This window comes from Dendropsophus ebraccatus, chromosome 14 (genome assembly GCF_027789765.1).
Source record: "Dendropsophus ebraccatus isolate aDenEbr1 chromosome 14, aDenEbr1.pat, whole genome shotgun sequence".
In the NCBI taxonomy this organism is placed as follows: Eukaryota; Metazoa; Chordata; class Amphibia; order Anura; family Hylidae; genus Dendropsophus; species Dendropsophus ebraccatus.
The window spans coordinates 67,601,156-67,619,713 of NC_091467.1; the positions used below are offsets into that span (position 1 = coordinate 67,601,156).

The 18,558-nt window shown below is 43.5% G+C and overlaps 2 protein-coding genes across 2 annotated transcripts; both read right to left on the minus strand.

Annotated features, from left to right (window-relative positions):
- Nucleotides 1-1,206: 1,206 nt before the first annotated feature.
- On the minus strand, nucleotides 1,207-4,362 carry LOC138772260 (nuclear factor 7, ovary-like). The gene has a single exon (XM_069952534.1). It carries the CDS (start codon nucleotides 4,346-4,348, stop codon nucleotides 2,801-2,803), a length of 1,548 nt encoding a protein of 515 aa, XP_069808635.1. The 5' UTR covers nucleotides 4,349-4,362; the 3' UTR covers nucleotides 1,207-2,800.
- Nucleotides 4,363-15,028: 10,666 nt separating this feature from the next.
- LOC138772428 (nuclear factor 7, brain-like) lies at nucleotides 15,029-17,181 on the minus strand. Its single transcript, XM_069952813.1, has one exon. The coding sequence runs from the start codon at nucleotides 17,111-17,113 to the stop codon at nucleotides 15,545-15,547; it is 1,569 nt and encodes a 522-aa protein (XP_069808914.1). The 5' UTR covers nucleotides 17,114-17,181; the 3' UTR covers nucleotides 15,029-15,544.
- Between the last annotated feature and the right edge of the window lie 1,377 nt (nucleotides 17,182-18,558).

An 18,558-nucleotide genomic window follows, 5' to 3' on the forward strand; every position in this document is an offset into this window, starting at 1 on the left:
CTGGATATGTTTTCTCATTTTGTCTCCCATAGTTGAGGTCAATTACAGACGCCTCTCTCATCTTTTTAAGTGGTGGAACTTGCACTATTGGTGACTGATTAAATACTTTTTTCCCCACTGTATATACAAGCAGGGCTGTATTAACAGCCAAGGGGCAATTAGGTGAGCAGCATTTAACCTACGCACTTCATACCTCTCCTGAAGGTATTACACGAGGCATCTGGCCTTGTTTTTTCTATTTTCATTTATGCTGTGGAGCAACACACTGCCTCTACTAAACATTGTTTAGCAGGATAATGCTCATTACACATAGCAAGGGTTTCCTAGGAATGTCTTCATTAGGGTACATGCACACTACAGACTGGGTGCGAGCTGTTCATTCTGTGGACGGACGGCAGAATCCTGAGACGCGCGCCCACCAGACTCCACGACCGGGTGCAAGCAGTGGAATCCGCGACTGGTTTTCCGTTGTGATTACGTAGTGTGCACGTACCCTTACATTGTAACACTTTCTTGGCTGCCTGATCACTAGAACTATAGTCAATCGGGCATTTATAGGACCAGCTGAGATGGAAGTTTTGGCAACCTACAAGTGTACAGGATCTACAGACCTGGGTGCAACACCTTTGGGCACATGTGGCACATGATGCCATTTGGAACCCTTCCCCCCTCCCTTTATATTCAACTCTACCCAGACTAGAGGCAACGTGGGTACTAGATCTTCCTTTCTATTGCACAGTTTTCCCTAAGAATCCTTTCACTCTAATTATGTAAGCGCTTACATATATCATTATTTCATTCACACAAAGTCTTGATTCCAACAACTCCTTCCTGGTGCCACTTTTTTTTTTAGTTAGTATATAGGTGGGTTCACACTATGATATCCGTACGGAGAAGTTCCTGCGGATTCCGTCGCTCATGCCCGCTCATCTCCAGCCGTCCCATAGACTCAATTCTATGGGCGGGTGAATTCTGCCGTCTGCCGAAAGAATTTACATGTCCGAATCACCCAGAAATAGAATGGTGTCTATGGGACGGGCAGAGATGAGCGGGCACGAGCAACGAAATCTGCTGGAACTTCTCCAAGTGGATTCCGTAGTGTGAACCCACCTTATGTCAGAATAGGACCAGACTGCCCTTTGTATGGTAGTGTGTGGATCAAAAAACACATCTGCATTATCATAGAGAAGTTTATTGAAATGTTACGCTGCACAACACCTACAAGTAATTTGTTGCTGTAGACAAAGCTGAGTAACCCGACTGGAAGGTTAGAAATCCCATTGACCAATCACTAGTATCCGACATCATGAAATAAGGCTCCTGTTACGCAGGTGGATTATCGGTAATAACTGTTTCTTGAAACGTCCATTTACTTGATAGTCAGCTTGTGTAACAGATGTATCGATCAGCCGATAAACGAGGAAACGGTTCATTAGCCGACAATCATTTGTGCAGCCATATAAGGTATGGTTACTGGCTGCACATCTGTCTAATCAGGGGATCTGCAGCCAACAACAATACATTTAAATGGCCGCACAATCAATCGATCCCAGTAAAGGTTTCCTGCCTCACATCAGACCATGTAAAAGGTCTAAAAAGGTAAAGATAAGGAAAGAAAATTCAAAAATACAAAAATTTCAAATGACAACTCACTCAAGCATCATGTCGTACATTACAGTATACAGTATGTCCAGCCCTCAGCTCCATTTTACAAAAAGGATCAATCTTAAAATAACCTTCAATGAAAAGCTGAAGCCCTGTGTACACACTTATTTCAAGGTACAGGCTGTATTATACTCCAGAGCTGCACTCACTATTCTTCTGGTGGGGTCACTGTATACATATATTATACATCCTGTATCATACCCTAGAGCCATACTTAGAGTGCAGCTCTGGGGTATAATACAGGATGTAACTCAGGATCAGTACAGGATAAGTAATATACTGTATGTACACAATGACCCCACCAGCAGAATAGTGAGTGCAGCTCTGGAGTATAATATGAAATGTAATTCAGGATCAGTGCAAAAATAATTAAAGAAAAGCAATTATAAAGTCTACTTTTTATGTAAATAGTGTATTGATATTTCACAAGTGGGACCAAAAGGTTGATGTTTCTTCTTGAGAATAATCTCCTAAAGACATATGAAGACTTACAGGTCATTCATGCTCCACTGAAATTCTTGGAAGAAAGGATATGCAAGGTAGCTCTCACACACCAACTATTCAAGGTATATTTCATGTCAAGGTCAGTGTCTTTTCAACTAGGAGTCTTAGAACACTACTAGAGATATTTTGATGCCCTCATCAAGGAGAATTATTACCACTGTGGTGTCATGATATTAGGCCTATCAACTGCCAGACAGCACCCTGCTCTGTACTGAAAAAGGGGCAATAATCCTTAAACAGGATTATAGGCTTGGCATATACCCCTGGTGGAAATAAGCAAACCTCACCCGAACCCAAACCAAACTTTTTGGGAAACCAAACTTCTTGGTTTGACAATCGATTCTTCAGTCCATGAAAAAGATAGATATAGTTCCTGGACTTTTCGACTATTCAATCATACACCAACCCAAAAACGTTTGGGTTCAGCAGAGATTCGCTCATCTCTAATCCCTAGTCATGTTCTAAGAATCCTAGTGAGGCGCAAATCCTATTTCACTCAATTTCAACCATGTTGAGACTGTAACATGAATTAGAGCCAGATTCACCCTTGCTCCTCTTCTGTAATATTGTCCTCCCTGGTTTATCATCAGCTGTAATTGCGGGGTCTGATTCACAATACGATGAAACAATCTTAATTCAAGACCCTCATCCAAGCATTGTCCCATACAGCGATCACAGGGTATAGAGGCTCTGTGAAGCTGGTATTGTAGGTATATAAATGCCTCATTGGGTTACCCAGCTCATAAAAAGACAACAGGCCAGCTTTATAATCCAGATATATCCTCACTTTATAGCTGGAAGGTCGGATCTGCAATGGGATTTCGTTCCCGTCATGTCTTATTGTATACTGCTTATTAAAGCGGCGTAGACCCCATGACTTGTTATTCAATCCAATATTAGAATAATGTCCTATTCTTTCTATACTTGGATAGGTCATCCCGACTCTCCAGGCTCCCTTCTTACTTGCTTCTACATCCCAGAACATTGTAACATCAGAAAAGCCCTTGGTGCTTAAAACTCTACGAATCTCAAATCTCTCTGCGGTTTCTGGACGACCCTGATTCACTTCTGACCAGGAAGCGGTTTTCAGGTCATCTGAGATATGTATATCATTAGAAGCGGTGTTCACATCCAGTAATATCCCAGAAGCCTCCTGCACATAGTAACCCTTCTGTAGGCCGGACATTATATTCATAATTCCAGAGGTCAGGGTCTTGAAGATCAGATCTTCAGACAGATCAGCAGCTACAGTCTCTTTCAGGTTTCCATCGATCTCCCCGATCACATCAGTTAAGTCCCGTCTGTCTGCTTGTAAGTAAAGTAAGGGATCCATCATCTGACATAGGTCTTCTATAGTAGATATTTCTCTGGACAGATTGTCCTTTTTTAATTCCAGCCGTTGTATCAGATCAGAGACAGACAGTGACACCTGCTCTTGTTGTTTGGAGATCTCATTCAGAACATGATTCTCCAAGTTATCCACTTTCATCCGGATCTCTCTGAAATGGACTTCAACTCTCTCTACAATACCAGCTGTTTTTCCAGGGATTTGTCTTAGATGGTCTTGGAGACTTTGGACTCGCTTTTCAATCTCTTTCTTTTCTTTTATAATACGGCCGTGAATAGTCCTCAGTTTACTTTTTTTCTTTTTGCTGGCTTCAACTATTACCTCCACTTGGTGTCCTCTGTGCTTGTCACCCAGGCAGCAGGAGACGCATAGACACTCAGCATCCTCGGTACAGTAATACATGAGGACCGTCTTGTGGCGAGAGCATTTTCTGTTCCTGAAGGACTTTGTTGGTTGGATTAGGACATGTTCCGGGGACTTGCTGTGTACAGTCAGGTGAAGGTCACACAAAGAAGCTTCACACAATAGGCAGGTTTTAGAAGCAAGTACAGGTGAGTGAACACAATACGTGCAGAATATCTCACAATCTTCCTGGGAAAGGACATGTCCTGCTATGTTACCTAATGTGATGTTCCTCTGCAGCACAGGACGCTCCTGAAACTCTGCTCTGCACTGAGGGCAGGTATAAGCTTCAGATCCTTTCTGTGTATCCAGAACATTCTCAATACAATCTCGGCAGTAGTTGTGTCCACATTGAAGCGTTACGGGATCATTGTAGAGATTCAGGCAGATGGAACAGGTCAGCTCGTCTTTCAGGTCAGCAGAAGCCATTGTTGTACGGTGACAGGAAGGATGCAGACTGAAAGCTTCCGTAGGGCGTGTTCTAGATAATTTATACAATTCTAGGAGGTTTGTCATGTTTTTACGCCCTGTTAACTCCTTGTATTCCCCCAGGTCACCTCATTCTAAGCTAGAGATTAGATGAATAGAGGTAGAAATTACAGCTATTGTCTGCCTGAAAGTGACATCTTTCTTTTTGGTGATTTTTGTCATTTTTAGCTAGAAGCAATGTCATAAATAAATGCTTATTTTATACATTGTTTTTTTTTTAACTCTCTCCTCCCTTGGTGGGGGTGGAGAGGACACCAAGCTTTATTGCATACACCATAAACTACAAAAAAAAAAAAAAAAAAAAAAAAAAAAGATGGGGGGGCGGGGGATTCTTATGTAAGGTGGTAGGTTAGGTACATTAGTGTCTTAGTGTTCAAGGATTTGGTTAGAGTCCATGACATTTGGAGGAGGGGAACAGCTTTGGCTTCAGGCATTCAATAAGACTCGATGGGAGGGAGTCAGTTCAGGAAGCCCCATGAGGGTATTGTTGTAGAGAATTGGGGGAGGGAGGACATGCAGGTCCAGCTACATGAGGGTATGCTCATGTTTGTTCAGTAAACATTCTTGAAGCAGGATGTGACAGCTGTCGAAAATTGTTTGGTTTCTCATTAATTTTGTAGAGAGGCCTCTACGCAACCCATCCTTAGTGTAAAAAAACAACAACAAGGTATTGCACAGTCAGTCACATATTGGCCATAAGGTTGTTAAGCCTAACATTAGGGAAGGTAATTCCCCCATTGAACTTATCTTGCATTTGTAGTGTAGGAGTTGGGGATTGCCCTAAGGTTGGGCAGAGAATGGACCCTATATTATATTGACATAGATTTAGTAATATATTGGTTATTCTTTATTGTATTACAGAGAGGAGCCATTTTCATACACACGACTCTCAGGGAGTTACCATAGCAACACCTACTGCCTCCTTCATGTACTACACTAGCTAGAAGAAAGGTCCAGGAAGGGGGCGGGGCAATTCTAATGAGCTCCCCTCAAGAGGCAGATGTGACAGGAATTCCCGGGTTAGTCGAGTGCAGCTGGCCCTCTCTTTAAAGGGGTTGGCCACTTTATAGTAAAATAGGTCAGTACAAAGTATTAGTAAGTGTACTCACTGTATATACTGACAGCAGCTCCCTGTTTACCTCATAGAGCTAAAATCAGACTCCTCTTCACAAGGCTGGTGCCCTGCTCTGTTTCAGTCCACAAAATGGCTGACATGGAGGAGCATGTGACCATGCCCTGTCCACTGTGTTCTCCATAGACATATACAGGCTGTGGTGGACACTGGGGGGCGGGGCCTGGTCACATGCTCCTCCATGTAAGCAATTTTATGGACCAAAACACCACAGAGCAGGGCAGCCCAGCCTGGAGGAGGGGAGTCTGATATTAGCTCTATGAGGTACACAGGGAGCTGCTGTCAGTATATACAGTGAGTACAGTTACTAATACTGTACACTGAGCAATTTTACTATAAAGTGGCCAACCCCTTTAACCTTTGTGGCAGTATTTACCTCAGGAAGGGAAAAAGTTATTACCACTCGGCCTGTGACAGGATATTTAAGTATAGCCAATTACTGTCCGTTCTGGACAATAATAGTTTTCTGTAATAGCACGTTAAAAGGCCACGATCAGCTGACATGTCGGCTGATTATGATCTTTCAACACGCTAAAAAATCCCGGTTTGTGCAGCGATGGTCTGCTGTGCACCACCCCGTGCAACATGAGCGGCGGCAGAAGACTGATGCTGACTTCAACGGGCAGCTTGAAAGGGGGAACGAGGGGGAAACGAGCGCTGAGCTGACAGGTCGACGCTCACTTTCCCCTTCTTATTGTGCTATGTAATATGGCCTTATGCAGTCTGGGGAGGAGTGCAGTTAACTGACATTATGGCTTAAATGTACCTGAATGCCCAAGGGGAAAGTCATGACGTGTTGTTGTCAAGGGACTGAGGGAACTGGAAACCTTCCACTAACTAAACCTGTACAGGTTACATACATAATACTATGTCTACTGTAATATGTGTGTTAGTAAGTTCCAATAGTCCTTACAGTTTGTACTAGCGTACTATGTGCTAAGAAAGCATCTACGTATTTCTTCTCAGTAATTCCTGTACCTGAGGAGACTGTGTATGCGAATGTCTCTGGACTCACATATGAAAGCTTCATATAGCCAAGAATCCTTCTAAAGCAGATGTTGATAAATTACCAGTTACACCAGTAACAGTCCAACTGAAACCTGACACTAAGCCCCCTGGTGTACGTCAGGATCCTTTAAATTTAATGCAAGGTAAAGCTACAGCCTCAAATCTCCAGGACGTGTTAGGACACTATTACACGGAACGATAATCGGCCCGATTAGGCCGATTATCGCTCAGTGTAATAAATACAATGATCAACCGATGACAACGATCATTGGCTGATTGTTGATATAGGTTTGAACCTATAATTGTCGGGCGCCGACCGTGCATCGCGACATGTAATAGCGGTGCACGGCCAACTCAGATATTTTCTCTACTACCTTGCACTGTTTTTTAATCCTGGCAACCTACCTATCCTGACATGGTACTGCTATAATATATTGACGATTTGTTGTTGTGTTCAGAAGCAATGTAAAGACAAATCCTTATCTTAATTCATCTTTCTGGCAAAATCTGGCTGTAAAGCCTAGAAAAAAAAAAAAAAAAACTACTGTATTTTCCAGTTCATAAAAGACAACTTTTTAACCCAGGAAAAGCTTTTCAAAAGTCAGGGGTCGTCTTATACGTCAAGGGTCGTCATATAGGGCAGGTGCTGAAAAACCTTTGAACCGGACCGGGGAATTGCAGTTGCCGCATACGGTGGGGGGGAGAGTGCTCAAAAACAGCTGCATCTCTACTGTATGCAGCGGCCGTATGAAGGGCAGAGCAAGCTGCAGGCATTAAAGGACAACTCTGGCCCAAACTATTTTTTAATATGTTATTACTTACGGAAAGTTAGACAAATTTCTAATATACATTAATTATGGGAAATGCACACATAGGGCTATTTCCCCTAATTTAGTAGATATGGGAAACTTCAGTTTCTCTAAAAATATATGACGTCACCAACCGAATGTGTAATTACAATGGATCGCCAGCAGGGGCGCACTATATATAGAAGTCAATGAGTACCATTGACTTCTATATATAGTGCGCCCCTGCTGGACACTCCATTGGAATTACAATGGATGTGTATGTAAATGTAATACAGTACTGCGCATGAGCGGGGCAGCAAGAACGTAGGCATGCTGACGTTAGGGACAGCTCGCCTCCGATGACGTTGCCACAATTATGCAGGCTAATCACGCCCAGAGGGGCGTGATTAGCACTGCAGAACGCCCAGGGGACACTGACTACTTGCCCACAGCTCCCCGCTCAGAGGACTACTTGGGGGTAATTTACATACAGGGCGCCAAGTTTATAAAGTAAGTGTTCGGCTTGTACATTGCAGGGACGGGGGGTATAAAAGCATGTTTGGGAAGTGTGCTGGGTGCTGCTACAGCACATTCCCATAGCGTTACACACGTTTTTTTAAGTGATTGGTTCCCTTTAAACATTCAATGAATGGTGACACCTACAGAATCATGCAAATCAGACCATGTAATGTATGTGCTACATTGTCCCTGTAAATTAGTGTATGTGGGACAAATGACACAGTAGTGCCATATAAGTGTAAATAAACATGCACCAAAAAAAAAAAAAAAAAAGATTTTATCTATCTATCCATCTACCAATTCCAGCACAATTTGAGCAATATATTGATATTGAGTACAGGATCATGCCTCTAGATCAGAGAGAAGAGCCCTACTCCATACGTTTTGGAGTTTCCTTTTGGAGTTTTTGGAGACCTCCTTTTGGAAGGAGGTCTGGCGTATTGCCTCGGCCTTCACAGATTACTCCCTTCCTTTTTCTCCATCGCTTTTCCTCCAGCACATGTCAGACATTCCGCTTAAGTTATCGGCGATCCATCCTCTGTCACCTGATTAACGCTGCTAGGGCCTGTACCCCTGCTCTCTAGCGTCAGCCTGCTCACCTCTGTTTCTTTTTTTTCCCCTTTATTTTTAAATTTTTTAAGATACCAAAAAAAAAAAAATATACATTTCATACATACAATATTTGTAAAACATACACATATTCTTTAATCCTAGACCCGAATTTACCCCCTCTCCCTCCCTGAGGGACACAAAAAAAAACAAAAAAAAAAACACCTTATCTACTTTTCCCTCTGAAATTTCTCAAACTTAACACAATTTTCCTAACTTTTTATATTAGGGACTTTTGATGACATCCAATTTCTAATTATTACCAACCTAGAATAGAATAACCATTTAACAATCTTGTTTTTAACATTTCTCCTCTCATTTAGCTCTCAGTAAGCTCCAGGACCACATTTACTTTTTCAAAGATTTTATTCTTTACCTGGGTTCAATAATCTTCTAAAGCAACACAGGCCCACAACATATGAGAAAAATTAGCATTTCCCTTCCCACACCTTGGACAATTATCATTACTTCTTCTTTTAATTTTGTATAGAAATTTAGGCGTGTAATATAATATGTAATATGTTGTCGCTGTCCTTTCCCCCTATGTTTTTTCCTTGCCTGACCTCTCCTTCTCTGTTCTCCCTCCCCCCCCCCCCCAACGCACTTTTTCTCTCTCCCGCCACAGCTCTGCCTATTTTTGAAAGTTAGCTCTCCTCTTATTATGGTTAAGAGTGCCTTACTCTAAGAGGCTTTGCTACTTTTGCTTTAGTTTTATTTGTATGTTGACTGAGTTATTTCTATGCCTTGTTGGCTCTTTATCTACATACTGCTCCCTGCTTTGCACCCACCGTTGCTGATTGTTTGTACAGTTGGCCTTACGTTTCATTTTATAAAAGTACAAACATACAATGTAAGTGAATAAAAATTTTGAATTAAAAAAAAAAAAAAAAAAATCAGAGAAGAGGGGACAGGATGGCACAACTGTTAAAGAGAGAACTAGAATGGATATACAATCGTAATACTCTGACACTACATGGATTGAACACTGAATTTAGCATCAGCCCCAACCTTCTCTAGGCACAGTTTACATATTGTTGCTATGGATAGAAGGTACAGTACACATGCTCAACTCCCAGGAGACATACAATATCCCTGAACGCGTATAAAACATGTTATTGAGTGCCTCATAAAAGGATGATTTTTTTTTTTGTATAATACATACTTTCCTGATGTATATTGACAGCGGTGGCAATAGTATAGATGGGGGGTAAACATTAGAAATGTTCCCATAGTACTTGTGACTCTGGCTATGAGATTGTAATATACCGGACCCATCTTCTGGACCCTTTGGTAAATAAGGCCAGAGATCAACTTTAATTCACTGTTACATCTCTGTTAAGTGGCGTTAGGGAAACAGCAAGGGGATTGGGTGCACTGGGATACCTATAGGAGAGGTTCATTATATATGGACTTTGATGTCATGTAATTCTATGGTGCGGAGCCTCGCATTAGAACAGTCATGTCAAAATCTAGCCCGCAGCGCCATTATTTTTGGCCCGTCTAGGAAATCAATTGACACCAATAGAACACCGCAACAGATTATAATATGGGCAGTCTTCTGGACCGCCCATACTATAATCTGTTGCGATGTGCTTAAGGTAACCTGTCACCCCTGAACATCCCGAACCCACCCTACCCCTGGATACGGCCCCTATACTTACCCCAACCTGCCAGTCCCGCTCCTGATGCCGATCCTGCTGAAGACCAACTGTGCCCCTGTCCCTAGTAGAGGGCTGGCTACTCTATGGGGAACTATTGTGGAAGGTTGGATACTATATCATGCACTATTGTGGGGCCTGGCTACTATATTGGGCACTATTGTGGGGGGCTGGCTACTATGTGGTCCACTATTGGGAGGACTGGCTTCTATATGGGACACTATTACTACGCAAGACACTATATGGAAAACCATTTGGGGAGCTGAGTTCTATATGGGGCACCATTGTGGGGATCATATAATTTATCGTAGTGCAAAGTGCTTGGTGATGCAAAGCGCTCTCACAGTGTCAGGAACGCTGCACAACACTCTGAAAGTTCCAGATATGCCTCTTGTGTGCTTCAATGAATATCAAGGTTTGCCCGTAAGTTAGTTCAAGTTTTTAATTTTGGCCCACTGTCTATTCGAGTTTGATCCCTCTGCATTAGAAGATGGGAGCAGGAAGTATTGCATGCCACTTATTATGAACTGGCACTGCAGCTCCATAGTTAAAACTGGTTGCATCAGAAAAAGTTGTCATGTAGTCTGAGCCTAGTCCGGGTGTATCTTAGGGGCTACTTTCATGGTGGCCCCTAGCATACATATGCACACACTCATACAAACATTCACCACTATTCCACCTTGCATCCTATTTACACAATTCTAGGGGACACAGTTTATTATATATTTTTTATTCTTCATTTACATTTAGGTTTCTATATTTAACATTGGGTACTGATATACACCATTCCACCATCATTTTTGTTTTGTTATATTCAATAGCATCATACATGGGCTACAGGCTCACACACAATATAAATTTATCTGATTTTTATAGACACTAAACAGCTATTGTCTTAGTTTTGCACAGGACTTTGCAACTTGTCAATCTGGCATGTAATTGATTTTATGCACAATCACATTTGCTTTAGTTTACTGATTTTGTCATGTTTATAGTTGTCACTCCCTCGCCTGTGCTCTCTGCATGGGGTCCATGTATCTATGGCGGTGTAACCGGATGGGTTCATTTCAGAATATTAAAGTGTCTTATTGATGTAATGAGAAGGAATGTATTATTTTAATGTCTTGTGTATATGTGTGTGTGTGTGTATACTGTCACACCTATGTCAACTGTCCAGCCATATACCTCCCCATTAGTGTAAACATTGGAGGATACAGTTGTTTGTTGCTATTGTTGTATGGCTAAAAAGAACCTTGTAGCTGTAGTTGTAAAACTGGGTCCCCATTGTGCTTGGTAAAAATGTACAAGGCCGGGGAAACATCAGATAACTTCCATTCATGGTCATCAGTGGTCTACATAGACATACAAGCACATCACCCCCACCCAAACTTACTATAAAGGTCGGGGGTATGTAGCTTCTAGTCAGCCTCAGCTGGGACCATGGAAGAAAGGTGCCCAGCACCCTGGAGGTCATTGAGGCAAATGGGTGTATATTAGACCATAATATACAATGGGGCTCCCCATTTCATTGTGGATGAAACATCTATGCACCTGTATCATCTGTAACTGCAGCTAAGTATTGTCTTCTGTAATAAATCCCTTATTTTTCTATAAATCTGTGTGGTTGTAGTCTTCTGCGACTATTATCAAAAGCAAGCGGTTACAAGCGGCAGCAGCCTGTCCGATTGCCCATGCATATAGGTCTACCTGCAGTGTGATGTGCAAAGGTTCAAGGCCATCTTGTTTTGAGGTGGGGTCCCAGTGTAGAGCACATCAATCCAGTGTGTAGTGGCATTAGCACTGGTATGGTATTATGGGGACAATTATTTAAAAGGACTGCATCATCTCTGCCATATTTTTGCACAGCTCTGTATAACACTTTATACTGTTACTCTAGCACTGTATCTTCCCTATTTTACATGCTGCATTGCATCATCACTGCTATATTCTATAGCATTTTTTGAACAACTTTGCATTATTCGGAAGAATTGTGTGCAATATATACAAGGTTATTCATTATCTATAGCTATATAGTACTGTATATACTGAGCATGTGGGGGACACCTGGCAGTTATTGCTTTTTGTCGGGTATTTTTAATAGTCTTTATTTGATAATGTCCCTTAAAAACACGTTATTAATTAAGCTGGTATTGTGTGTGTTTTCTGGCTGGGAATTATGGGTGTTGCATATCTGAATTATATTTCCACCCATGTGGAAAAATGTGTAAGAAGAAACTGTTTTCCTTTTGAATTTGTAGGTGTATTAATAGTTTTTTTTTTTTTGTTTTTTTTTACAACAGCCTAAGCAGGGCTCCCCAGGACTTTACCAACTTCAAATATATAGACATTTATTAAAGCATAACAAAAAGTACATGCAAATTATTGCTCTATACACCACTGATTTATAGCAGTGCTTTTCAACTCTAGTCCTAAAAGTAAACCAAAAGGTCATGTTTTGAGGATATACCACACAAAGAACACCAGTGATAATACCTTATGCACCGAGTATAATTATATCACCTGTGAAATACTAAGGAAATCCTCAAAACACAACCTGTTTGTGAGACCTGAACACTGGAATTTACAAAGCACTGATTCGTAAGACTATAAATGGATTATACTACCACGTCCAGACTCTACAGAAATCATAATGACCAACCACCTGTATGACAACAGCAGGAATCAAAATGTCTGCATAAAGATAGAAGAATCAAAACACAAATCTGTCAAACTTAACATTATGTAGGTTTTTAAGTCAACCTTAACCACCATTCCATAGTTTACACACAGAATTCATCTTAATATAACCCCTAAGAAAAGCCAAGTTGCTTAAAAGGGGTATTCCCCCCCCCCCCCAAATTAATTTTGCATTAATACGTTGCCCACCCGTAGCTTTGCATCTTTCCAATATCAATTTATTATGGATTCTGCACAGTTTTGCTTTTATCTAGGTGCACTCACTCCCACGGATTGCATAGAATCATCAAATCCCAGTCCAACCCGACACACTCCCTGCTCCTGGCCCGCACCCTCCGAGACGGCATCACATGTCCTCCTTCTCTTCAATGGGCCGGGTTAGTGCTTCTAACCCAGCCAAACTGAAGTGAAGGAGGACACTGCCGGCGGAGGCTGCTGTTAGAGAGGGAGATAGTGATCAGTGCAGCAGCTGTCACTGTCTCCCTCTCTAACAGCAGCCACCCCCGTCACCCGCTGTACTCATCCGCAGCACCTCCAGTCACCTGCGGCGATGCTTACCGGCGGCACCCCCAGCGGCTCACGCGCGCCGGGAAGAATCGTGGCACCCATCCCCGGTCACTCCGTCTAAACACCCCCCCCCTGCTAGACTCATCCAGTCACCCACAGCAACGCTTACCGCCGCACCTCCCGTCACCCGCGGCACACTGTCATCCGCGGCTCACTGTCAGTCCCCCTGCTTACCGGTGGCACTCAGACACACCCCCACCCCACCCCCACCCCCGGCCAGGCTCAATTACGGCACCCCCCGCCCCTTATGGTTGTACTCACCCGTGGCGCCACGGAAAAACCCCCTCCATAACCAGCACCCCCCTAATCGCGGCACCCATCCGTCACCCGGCTCACCCCCGCGGGTGACTCCTTGTCCACCACCAGTTCACTCGCTTACCGGCGGCGCGGCGCCTCCCCGCCCCCCGGGATCAATCGCGGCACTCATCCGTCTCCCGCAGCTGTCACTCACGCCGCTCGCCTGCGCCACCCCCTGGATTATCTCTACCTAGAGCATCTAAGCTTACCGGCGGCACCCCCTCCGCTGGGATCAATTAAGGCACCCGTCCATCACCCGCGGCTCACTTGCGCCTCTGGGTAAGGTCACTCCACCTCCAGCAACAGCATCTAAACTTACCGCCCGCCCCCCCCCCCCCCCCCCCCCCCCGGGCTCAATCACGCCCCCCCCCCGCCCCGCCCCTTATGGTTATGCTCTCCCGCGGCGCCACCGAAAAAAACCCTCCACATAACCAGCGGCCCCCCAACTCCCCCACAGCTCAACCGTTCTGAGTTCTGCTACACCGTCTCACCATCTCAGCTCTGCTACACAGTCTCACCATCTCAACTCTGCTACACCGTTTCACCAGCTCAGCTCTGCTACACAGTCTCACCAGCTCAGCTCTGCTACACAGTCTCACCAGCTCAGCTCTGCTACACCATCATCATCTCAGCTCTGCTACACCGTCTCACCATCTCAGCTCTGCTACTTCACCATCATCAGGCAAAAGCATTGCATGATGGGAAATGTAATTTCCTATCTTGATAAACCATCTTTCAAAAAAACTTGTAACTCAGGAACGGCAGCAGCTAGAAAGATGGGAGACGGCTCAAAATACTCAGGGGGACTTGGTGAGTAAGAACAACTAGGTTTGAGAGCATTACATTTTTTTGCTCTTGGGGGGAATACCTCTTTAAGATCAGTACAGCACAAGCAATTGTAAATGTAGCTCTAATATAGGATGTAACTCAGGATCAGTAATGTATGTACACAGTGATCCCACCAGCAGAATAGTGAGTGCAGCTCTGGAGTATAATATAGGATGTAACTCAGGATCAGTAATGTATGTACACAGTGACCCCACCAGCAGAACAGTGAGTGTAGTTCTGGCGTATAATAGGGTATTAAGAGTGTAAATAGGTTAGGGTATGTTCACATCTCATTTTTCTCCACACGTTGGGCTATACGTCAGGAATCAGTGAAAAAAGGATGCGAACGTGCAGCCCGACAGCCACATGGCGGCCACATTCAATTTAATAAGCAGGACGGAGTCATTATGTGACTGTGTTCTGCTCATTTGCGGGACGTTCACGGCTTTTGTGCAGGACTCAAAAGCGTGGTCGACTACGCTTTTGAGTCCTGCACAAAAGCCGTGTACGTCCCGCAAATGAGCAGAACACAGTCACATAATGACTCCGTCCTGCTCATTTAAGTCAAAGTGGCAGTCATGTGGCCGTCGGCCGCACGGCGGGCTGCACGACAGCATCCTTTTTTCAGATTTCTGACATGTAGCCCAACGTGCGGCCAAAAACAAGATGTGAACATACCCTTACTCATCCCTAACTGATTCAGAGTTATATCCTGTATTATACTCCAGAGCTGCATTCACTATTCTGCTAGTGGGGTCACTGTGTACATACATTACTGATCCTGAGTTAGAGCTTTGTATTTTATACACTCATCGACTTGCATGTGGGTTGGGTCATAAAGAAGTTAAATTTTAATTAACATCTTTTCATATCACATTTATAGTGTCCGCTTCCTGTATGCTTCAGGAAATCTCCTGGGGCATTTGGAAAACTTATTTACAGACCCTCATCATGTAACAGTTATTTCCATTGGGATTTGCATTTTTCTGCTGTATGGAATCAGAAAAGTTATACCGTAATTGAAGGATCCAATTTACCATATGTTCAAATTATCGTAATTCAAGACCCTCATCCAAGCATTATCCCATACATGGATCACTGGGTATACAGGCTCTGTGAAGCGGGTATTGTAGGTATATAAATGCTTCACAGAGTTACTCAGCTCATAAAAAGACAGCAGGCCAGCCATATAATCCAGATATATCCTCACTTTATGGCTGGAAGGTTGGACCGATAATTTGAATTCTTTCCCATCATGTCTTATTGAATACTGATTCTGAAAGTTGCGCAAACTCCATGAATTCTTGTTATTTCCTATTAGGGAACATTCTCCTTTACGTTCTATACTTTGATAAGTCATCCCGACTCGCCAGGCTCCCTCCTTACTTACTTCGACATCCCAGTAAAGTCTTATGTCAGAAAATCCCTTCAAGCTTAAAACTCTTCCATATTCAAATCTCTCGGGGTTTTCTAGACGACCCTGCTTTGTTTTTGAGCAGGAAACGGTTTTCAGGTCATCTGAGATATGTACATCATTAGACGCGGTGTTCACATCCAGTAATATCCCAGAAGCCTCCTGCACATAGTAACCCTTCTGTAGGCCGGACATTATGTTCATCAAACCAGAGGTCTGGGTGTTTATGATCAGATCTTCAGACAGATCAGCAGCTTCAGTCTCTTTAAGGTAATTGTCACCATCCATAACATCAGTAAAGTCACGTCTGTCTGCTTGTAAGTAAAGTAAGGGATCCATCATCTGACATAGGTCTTCTATAGTAGATATTTCTCTGGACAGATTGTGCTTCTTTGATTCCAGCTGTTGGATCAGATCAGAGACAGACAGTGACACCTGCTCTTGTTGTTTGGAGATCTCCTTCAGAACATGATTCTCCAAGTCATCCACCTTCATCCGGATCTCTCTGAACTTGGCAGTGACTCTCTCTACAATACCAGCTGCTTTTTCTGGAATCTGCCTTAGATGGTCTCGGAGATCATGGATTCTCTTTTCATTGTCATCCTTTTCTTTAATAATATGGCCTTGAATAGTCCTTAATTTAGTTTTTTTCTGGTTTGAGGCTTCATTTAATAATTCCACTTGGTGTCCTCTGTGCTTGTCACCCAGGCAGCAGGAGACGCATAGACACTCGGCATCCTCGGTGCAGTAATACATGAGGACAGTCTTGTGGCGAGAGCATTTTCTGTTCCTGAAGGACTTTGTTGGTGGGATTAGGACATGTTGAAGGGACTTGTTGTGTGCCATCAGGTGAAGATCACAAACCGAGGCTTCACACCACAGGCAGGTTTTAGAAGCAACCACAGGTGTGTGAACACAGTACGTGCAGAATATTTCTTCCTGTTCCTCCTGAGAAAGGACGTGCCCTGCTATGTTACGTAATGTGGTGTTCCTCTGCAGCACAGGACGCTCCGGGAATTCTGCTCTGCACTGAGGGCAGGTATAAGCGGCAGATCCGTTCTGTGTATCCAGAACATTCTCAATACACTCCCGGCAGAAGTTGTGTCCACAATGAAGTGTTACCGGATCGGTGTAGAGGTTCAGGCAGATAGAACAGGTCAGCTCGTCTTTCAGGTCAGCAGAAGCCATTGTTGTATGGTGGCAGGAGAGACGAAGACTGAAAGCTTCCGTAAGGTGTGTTCTAGTTTATGTACACGTCTCTGGGAGGTGCGTCATGGCCTTACTACGTTAACTCCTTGTATTCCTCCAGGTTAGCTCATTCTAACCTAAAGATTAGATGAATAGAGGCAAAAGTTTGTTACTGCATGCATGAAAGATGCAGCCTTCTTTTTGGTAAGACTTGTAATTTTTTTTATCTAGAAGCTAGAGGCATTAAAGTGTCCCCATCACTTAAAAATATTTTGACAGGTCCTAGAGCAAAGGGGTCAAAACATTCAGCCCTCCCGTTGTTGCAAAAATGCAACTCCAATAATACCTAGATCTTCGGGCTGCCCAGGCACCATGGTCAGGATTTGGTTGTTCAGACTCCCACAAAATATTAGTGATGGCATTAAGCTGGGAAATGAAGCTCACGGTTGTGTTCTTCACCCAGCTATAAATCTATAATTAGAGAGGGTCTGAGACCTACTGTGATTTAGGCCTTTTACTGGAGAACGCTTTGAGTTTTTAAAAATAACACTTCCATATGTGAAAATATTATCAGGGGCATAAATAGAAATGGCTGGGCCCTATAGCAAACTTTTGATTGGGCTCCCCTCCCCTGACTGACCACTAAGCTGTCAAGTGCAGTCATAACATTTTAAGGGACATTTGCAGAACCCTGGAGGCCACTCAGCCACTGGGTTCTGCAAATGATGATGGTTCCTTTTGACCAGTGTATTGCAGGAGTCGGCCACTGGGCCCCATGATGGGGTGAGCCCCGTAGAGGCTGCTACATTGGTAGTTAATCCCCTGTATAGCAAGGGCTGCAACAGTATCTTCAACATAATCATTGTCATGGGCCGATCATTGTGTTTATTACACAGAACGATAATTGGCTGGATAGGGCCGCGATTAGGCCGATTATCATTCTGTGTAATAGTACCCTTACTCCCTTCCTACCACAATCCCTTGAATCTCATATCACAGTCCTCCCAAAACACAGCAAAGAGACCACAACCTGCACCAAATTTTCACCCCATATCATTAATCAATGTAGATGTTAAATTATATTCTAAACTAAATAGCCAATCGCCTTTCTGAAGTCCTACCCTCCATTATCTCTGACGACCAGGTTGGCTTTATCAAACGTCACCGAAAAGGTATTCGACAGAGTGCATTGGACTTTTAGACCACACCCTGCGTCAGATAGGCTTAGGCCCAACTATGCTGTCTAGAATTACGTTGTTACATTTAAACCCAACAGCTAAGGTCAGAGCCAATGGTATTCTGTCGGACCCATTTAGACTGGCAACGGGACAAGACAGGGGTGCCCCGTCCCCCGTTTTACTCATTAGTCATGGAACATCTCACGGTTGCGTTGAGATCAAACCCGGACGTTCATGGCATTACAGTTGGCACTACGCAATATAAAC